The 8,131-nt window shown below is 45.8% G+C and overlaps 1 protein-coding gene across 1 annotated transcript in view; it reads right to left on the bottom strand.

Moving 5' to 3' along the window:
• Positions 1-1,224: 1,224 nt before the first annotated feature.
• BAALC (BAALC binder of MAP3K1 and KLF4) overlaps positions 1,225-8,131 on the bottom strand; it is a 125,027-nt gene continuing 118,120 nt past the window's right edge. Inside the window, exon 3 of the mRNA XM_063924240.1 lies at positions 1,225-6,473. Within this exon, the coding sequence (XP_063780310.1) occupies positions 6,360-6,473 (114 nt within the window). The 3' untranslated portion in view covers positions 1,225-6,359. The remainder of the gene's footprint in view (positions 6,474-8,131) is intronic.

Raw genomic sequence — 8,131 nt, 5'->3', positions numbered from 1 at the left:
TTTTTTCTTTGCATCATGTGCTGTTTGGGGACTATTTTTTTGAAGTGCCATCCTGTCTGACACTGCAGTGCCACTCCTAGATGGGCCAGGTGTTTGTGTCGGCCACTTGGGTCGCTTAGCTTAGTCATCCAGCGACCTCGGTGCAAATTTTAGGACTAAAAATAATATTGTGAGGTGTGAGGTGTTCAGAATAGACTGGAAATGAGTGGAAATTATGGTTATTGAGGTTAATAATACTATGGGATCAAAATGACCCCCAAATTCTATGATTTAAGCTGTTTTTGAGGGGTTTTTGTAAAAAAAAACACCCGAATCCAAAACACACCCGAATCCGACAAAAAATTTTCAGGGAGGTTTTGCCAAAACGGGTCCGAATCCAAAACACGGCCGCGGAACCGAATCCAAAACCAAGACACAAAACCCGAAAAATGTCCGGTGCACATCACTATTTATTTATGCATTTTTTTTTATATTTTTACATATCAGGCTTACCTACTTTGCTGCCTCCTCCTCCGGGAGGAGGCAGCGTTGTAGGTGAATGGGGGGCGTGGCCGGCAGCAGGACGGGTGGGTCGGGGGCGTAGCCGGCAGCAGGATGGGCGGTCCGAGGGGCGTTGCATCAGGGTCGCATCATCGCTCCCCCCCCCCCGCTGTGCTGTGCCGAGAAACGAGGCGCTGCATAGCGGGGGGCGGAGCTACGATGACGCGATTCAGCGCGAATCGCGTCATCAGACCCCCTCGGCCCGCCTACTTGTTCACTGCTGCGGGCGGCCGAGGGGGAAAGCGGGAGGCTTGCCCACCTTCCTGGGGGCCATTCCGGGAGGGTAGGCAAGTATGTTACATATTTAGGGAGATATTGGAGTTGATAGTGTAGGGGATGTACACACCCATATGGCTCTGGCCACACCCACACAGAACTGATCACACCTCCCCTATTTTTTCTTCACAATAGGCCCTTGAATATTTTCAGCTCCAGGCCCATGTGGCCATTAATCCGGCCCTGACTGCATCCCATCACACAGTAATGTGTGCTGGACTGAGGAGAAGACCTGCTGCTGCTGCTGCTGCTGCTAGGTAAGGGCGATGCGGAACTTGGGCCCTCCCCCTCGGCACCACTGCTAATGTATGGGGGCCATAACTCTTATACCATACTAGTTATTGTGTGACATAAACCTAATAACCAGCAGTCCCATTCTCAGGGAAGAATAAAATGAAAACACAAATATGCAGAGTAAAAGAATATTTATTAAAAGTTCATAAGAGCATTAAATAGTAAGGAGTGCATCTCTGAACTGGAGATAAAGACCAGCGTTAGGTAATAACCTATCTAGCAGCCCTGTAAAGCAAGGTATAAGCTATTTGTGTACAGAAACGTCTGGAGGAAAGACAAACAGTCAGACACATGAGAGAGGACCAATAGAACACTGAGAGATTGACAGGATGTATAAATGAGGAACAGAAATAACTGCCGGTGGATACGTCACAATAGCCCTTCATAAGAGTTGTCTAACGGGTTTTAAAGAGCAGCCTTATATTGAGAACTCAGGATCAAGCAGTGAGTCAGATACATTTTATTTTCTGGTGGTTCCCAGTCAGTCATGAAACGACACAGGGCCAAATGCAGGAGTATTAGAGGCAGTGGAGTTTGTGGACGGCGGCAGGGGCGTTTATACAGCGGAGGGGGCCTGTGTGCACCTCCGGGTGGGCCCCCTCCTCTGAACGGCGCTGTAGACTCCGGCAATGTGCCGGAGTCTACTGCGCATGCGCAGGTCTCCAGAAACATGGCGCCCGCCATGATCCGGAGACCAATTTGGCTACCGCGCATGCGCGGCGGCCATTTTGTCGGTGATTTCCACCACGGACGCTGCACCCGCCGCTGGACTCCAGTTAGGTAAGTATTTAAATGGGTGCAATGTGTGTGGTGTGGGCCCCCCCCTGAACCCAGGGGCCCGTGTGCACCGCACACATTGCGCCAATTATAGACGCCAATTATAGAAACGTCAATGGATGGCGGTCATTAGGTCAACATGAGTTAGGTCGACATACATTAGGTCGACCACGTTTGGTCAACATGATCACTAGGTCGACATGCTCATTAGGTTGACATGTACTAGGTCGGCATGGAAAAAGGTCGACATGAGTTTTTCACAATTTTTTCATTTTTTTTTTTTACCTTTTTCATACTCCACGTGGACTACAATTGTGAACGGTAACCTTGCCCGAAGCATGACGAGTGAAGCGAGGGGACACAGTGCACTAATTGGGGTTCCCCGTCACTTTTCGAAGAAAACTACACCAAAATAAGTAAAAAAACCCTTCATGTCGACCATTTCCCATGTCGACCTAGCACATGACAACCTAATGACCATGTTGACCTAGTGATCATGTCGACCTAATGCATGTTGACCCAATGTATGTCGACCTAACTCATGTCGACCTAATGAACCACACCCGTAGTTTGTACCATTCTTATGTTCTATAGATATAATACACAATGATGCACGCACACATGTACACTGAAAAAATACATAGCAAAAAAAACAAAAACAAAAACTAACAAAAAGTTAGAGTGTCAGATGCAGCGTTGGCTGTAATTGTTCCTATAATACCAGCACGGAGCACGTATGCTGAGTGGTAGGTATCTCAACAGCCAAACCACCCCATACATGCAGTCGGTTTTATGGCCGTCACTATTATCGGAAGCTACAAGCACTGTATTTGCCTATCACATATACCATAAATAGATCAATTAAATTGGTCCTAGACATCAACTCAGGACAACCCTGAAGTGCCCCAAGGTACCCCAGGGTGCCACGGCAGGATGTATTCAGTATGCCAATGTATGGGATCCCGGCGGTCGAAATACCAATGCAGAAATCCCAAACGACGGCATAAGCTCACCATCTAAATCCAGATGGAGGATGGAATCCCATTCGTAGTTACAGATTCCTGCTGTGTTGGGGGAAGGGGGGAATGTTAGATTTAGGCCCTAGTAAGGGAGTTAGGGTTAGGATGCTGCACGGGGAAGGTTATGGTTAGGTACCGTGGAGGGGGGTTAGAGACTAAGAAGGGGAGGGTAGGCGTTAGGCACCAGGCGGGGAGGGCTAGGGTTAGGCAGCGGAAAAGGGAGGGTTAGCGTTAGTCACCACCGGGGAGGCTTAGGCACCACCGGGGAGGGTTAGGTATAGGCACCTACAAGGGAGGGTTTGGGTAGGGAACAGAGGAAGGTTAGGGTCTTTACCGGGGGGCTGTTGGGATTTTCATGGTTGAGATCCCACTGTCGAGATTCTGACCCCTGGCATCCTGTCCATCGGGAAATCATACCGAATCCGCCACGGCACCCAGTTTGAGAACCACTGGCTATGCGCAACAGAGCCTGCAATTCCGTTGACATACCCTAACTAAACTTTGCCTACACACAAACGTCTTGTTACCAGTCACGAATGTCTCTTCATCCGTAAGTGGAGGCGCAACTGAGTTGCGTACGATTTTCCCATCATCCATTGTTGTGTACCATTGGCACTGGAGCATGCTAGATCTCTCCACAAAACTGTCTTTCATTTCTGTGTCACACTCTGAGGCGCTCACAGAGTCCTCCATACTCTACGACTAAAGTCTTTCCCATCTCACTGCAGTGGGAGCTGGTAGAGGGGAGGGTGCGCGCCGCAGTTCCCACTGCTCATGCATGTTGGAGATGGTACAGACCTTATTGGTTCATTATATGGATGTTTATGATAATAGCCAACGAGTCATAATGGTTCTACACCTACGCCATTCAAACGTGAGTTCAGTATTTATAAAGCTGATGGTGGCAGATAAGACCATATTACCACTTTCGTGCCTCCATCACATGGCATGCTGCTTTGCACCATATTTATCAATTAGCGTTTTGTGGACTGTATAGTTAATGAATAGTCCTGGGCATGGGTGTAGCCAGGATTTTATGGGGCACATAGCAACATTTTGAAGGGGCCCCTCCCTCATGTTTCTAGACAGAAACCTCTCTTCACAGTGGTTGCTTATTTTATGCCCCATAATATTACCTAAGTTCATTTTATGCACCATACAGTAATAGTGCCCTAGTTAATTTTATGCGCCATACAGTAATAAGCCCTAGTTCATTTTATGCACTCATTATACAGTACATATGTTACCTTCTACTGTACAGGACTATGGTGTATTTTCTACAGTGCATTCCTGGTATTAATCTGGTCAGGGGCATTTTAACAGAGGAGGCCCGTGTGCAGACTCCGGGGTCTCTAGAAACATGGTGCCCAATATGTTCCAGAAACTAATTTCGCTATTGTACATGAGCAGCAGCTATTTTGGCTGTGATCATTGCCGCAGTTGTAGCGCCTGACGACGCGTAATTCCTGAAAGGTAAGTATTGCAACACGTGTGCAGTGTGTGGTGTGCACCACACACGTTGCACTCATTATAGAAACATCAATGAATCTGCCACATTATCATGATACACTAGCATGATTTACTATATATATTTATCAAGGTGCCAAGTCCATACACTCTCTAGTTAGGCAAACCAATGTGGCAGCTGACCACACGCCTTCTAGAGACTCCACACTTCTAAACATGGCCCCTACCACTGCATTCCCTCGGAAGTCCCTTCATGCACCAGTCCGACACTGTTTCTAGGTCTCTGGGCCCTATAGCAACAGCACCCCTTGCACTCACTACAACTGCGCCCATGGTCCTGGGATTGCAACGGTGAATACATTTTGCTGTGGAATAGTAGAATTGAATTTTCCACAGAACAGTACTGAAAATGTAGCTAGTGTCTACCTCTTATCTATACACAGCGAGAGCAATGATTTTGTGGACAATATTCACGATTATGTAGCCTATAAATATACAGTACTAGAGACATCACTGCAACATGACATGCAAAACAAAGCTTTTGATTGGTTCAATCAGCAGTCCTATCAGGAGACTATTAAGGTTATTATATTCCAGTTGCTGAAGTCAGACCGTGGTAAACTTTGTAAGGCAATATGATGCTTTCTGACTCGTCTCTCAGAGTCACTTAGGGGCAGATGTATTGGAGAGAGATAAAGTGGAGAGAGATAAAGTAACAACCAATCAGCACATAACTGTCATTTTTCAAACACAACCTGTAACATGACAGTTGAGGGCTGATTGGTTCATAATGTATCCCTCTCCACGGCTTAGTACATATCTCTCTTATTGAAGGACTGCAGAAAACAAAGAACCACAGTGATGACACAAGTTCCAGGTTGCATTCTCTTAAATATCAGTCCACAACATGGCTGCCTCCGCTGTCTGCAGACGCTTGGAAATGACTGTTTTGATGGGTCATCAAGCACTTTTAGAAGTTATGGACTGGGGATGCCATGTTTTCCCTTAACTCTGCATCTGACATACAATTATACAGATGTAATAATCTACAGAATAGACAAATAAAATCAGGTTTACAGAAAAACACGCATAACCACAAAGGTACAAATGTAATAAATATTCTTATTGGCCCTTGTGGACTGGAGTTGTGACTAGAGAACCAACATATTGAGACACCGTAATAAGCTGGTAGTAAACTGTACCTTTTCCTCCACCCTGTATTACTAGTAAGTAAGATTCGAATGAAAACACCCAAAGACGGACAGTCACCCACAGAGACATGATGTGACTCTGGGCAGAAGGATTTGGCTTAGCATCTACAGATCAGACGTTGTCGGTTATTGCATGCATGACTCCAAGCCATTGAGGAATACACAGCCACTAACAGGAGTAGTATAAGCACAATATGCAGGCCTCTTTATTAGATTAAAATAGAAAAGAGAAACAACCTACTATTAAAATGAAGTAAAAACAACCTACGCGCAGTTGTTTTGGCAATCACAGAATTTTCTCCCTATTAGAGACGTCAAGCATAATCTATTTAACATTTCAGATATACTGGTGGAGTAAAGTCACAAGATAACGCCTCGTACTGGAAGGATCAAACTGCGTGCAGCTCCTTTCCCTAATAAACCATGGAGAGCGCATTAAATATAGATGCAGCAATTATTGTTCAATGCACCTCAGCTTCCGTACATCTATAAGGATAACCGTATACGCATTTCGATATGTTCCCATTAACTTGCTACTGGGAAAGATGTATCACTCAAGGCACTCAACAACAAACCACTATGTCTTATTTGCCCTTCTCTATACCTAGGTGTATAAGCGCCACGTCCCATACCTGCTCCTAAGAAAGAGAACTAAAAGTTTTAAGAAAATAAGTTGTCTTTAAATTCTCAGCGGATTCTATATCCCTTTCGGCATTTCGCTCTTTAAAGTGCGCAAATGGTTGGTAAAGTGTTCCCCAGCTTCCACCGTCCTGTCCTATTTGACACAGTTCTCTGCAATCCGCCCGTCGCTGTCCATTGGCCGCAAGTTTTTCGATAAGTTGATTGTGACTTCTTTTTTGGACATCCTCTTGCTGTCTCTTTTAGCCTGCTGAAAATAATATAAGAAATAATAATATTATTATGCGTCCCAATGAAGATTTGTTTCATAGGCGGTGTAAAATAAAATAAACCGTGAAACATAAAGTCGCCAGCTGTACATAACGCCCAGGCTTTAAAGGTTTACCCCATATTATGTCCCTGATTTTTTTTAAATGGGCCAAATTAACTGTACAAATGATCTCATATTTGATGTAGTTCTCAATATAGCTATTACTTGGCTTTAAATATTGGCTGAAGATGAGTATTTACCATAAGAAAAACTTAAATGAAAACCATGTTCGGTTAATATGCCATTATGGGAATTGTAGTGCTCCTGCGTCTATAGGGACTGTCCTGTGACTTGAGTAACATGGTTAGATTCATCTGCTCTGCAGCAGATTAAATAAAGACTATTAAAACAATTGAAACAATAATAAAATACGCTGTTGCTATGTGTTTTTGTCCTTATCAGCCAAGCATAGGTGTGCGCAGGGGTAGTGCCTGGTGCGCACAGGCACCCCCTAATGTCTGGCACCCTGATCTCACATGCCTGATGCAGCGATCGCCGAGCAGGCTGTTTTTCTGTCCCCTCTGCGCTGCAGCCTGTCAGGACTGCATTACTGACCGGACGCCTGGGTTAATCAAGGGTGCCATTGCCACCGGCTTTCAAACTCCCGGCTCCACCTCCATGTACAAAAACAGCATTATGTGATGTGATTACGTCATGCTGCTCGCACGCCCACCTGCCACACCCGCCACATGCCCACCTCTCTCCTTCTATGCTATGCCAGCGCCAGCCACTGATGAGGATCAGCATGCAGCCAGCGTTCCTCTTAGGAAGACAAATTCAATACTGGCAGGCGGTCGGCAGTAGCATTGACACGTCACTTGTTTTTCCAGCAACAGCAGTACTAGTCTGCTACTGTCAGTGATAGTGAGTGGCTGACTTGTAAGTAAGCTGCTGCAGCTTGCAGGGGAAAGAGAGGGTGAGCCAGACCAGGCTGAGGAGGAGCAGTGTAATTACAGTGAGTGCCATCAGGGGTGTTGGTTTGGTGCACACCACAACATCTGACAATGTACCTACTTTATTAGGATTGGTACAAGTATGTATATTTTATATTGCGTTGACCATCAATAGATGGTGTTAGACACGCCCAAAAGGTGGTGCTAGACACACCATTCCGACGGTGCACCCCCTAATAAAATGTGCTGCGCACGCCAATGCAGCCAAGCCATCACTTGGGATATTACATAGATAGTGCACTGAGGCTAAGCTGATTATTCAACTATATTTGTGGATTTACAGAACTTGACACTTATAGGATGAACCTGTTCTGACACTTGACCCAAGGGCCAATATAGGGCCTAATTCAGACCTGACCGCACAGCGTGCGATTATCGAATGACTGTGCATGCATATGTACCGCAATGCGCAGGCACAATGCCAAACAGCGACAGAATGGTGCGAAAATTTTGATCGCTAGGCATACGCAAGGTGATTTGCAGATGTCCGCTGTCTGGGAGAGACACTTGCACGGGGCAGGTTTTCACTCTGTCTGGGCGACGACTATCTGATCGCAGACCTCTGCAGATTTGCATAGGAGCAATCAGGTCTGAATTAGGCCCATAGACTTTCAGGCTGATTGCCTTGTTCATTCTGGCTGTACA

Source organism: Pseudophryne corroboree, chromosome 5, assembly GCF_028390025.1.
Source record: "Pseudophryne corroboree isolate aPseCor3 chromosome 5, aPseCor3.hap2, whole genome shotgun sequence".
Taxonomy (NCBI): Eukaryota; Metazoa; Chordata; class Amphibia; order Anura; family Myobatrachidae; genus Pseudophryne; species Pseudophryne corroboree.
This window is presented reverse-complemented; position numbering and strand designations above follow the sequence as displayed.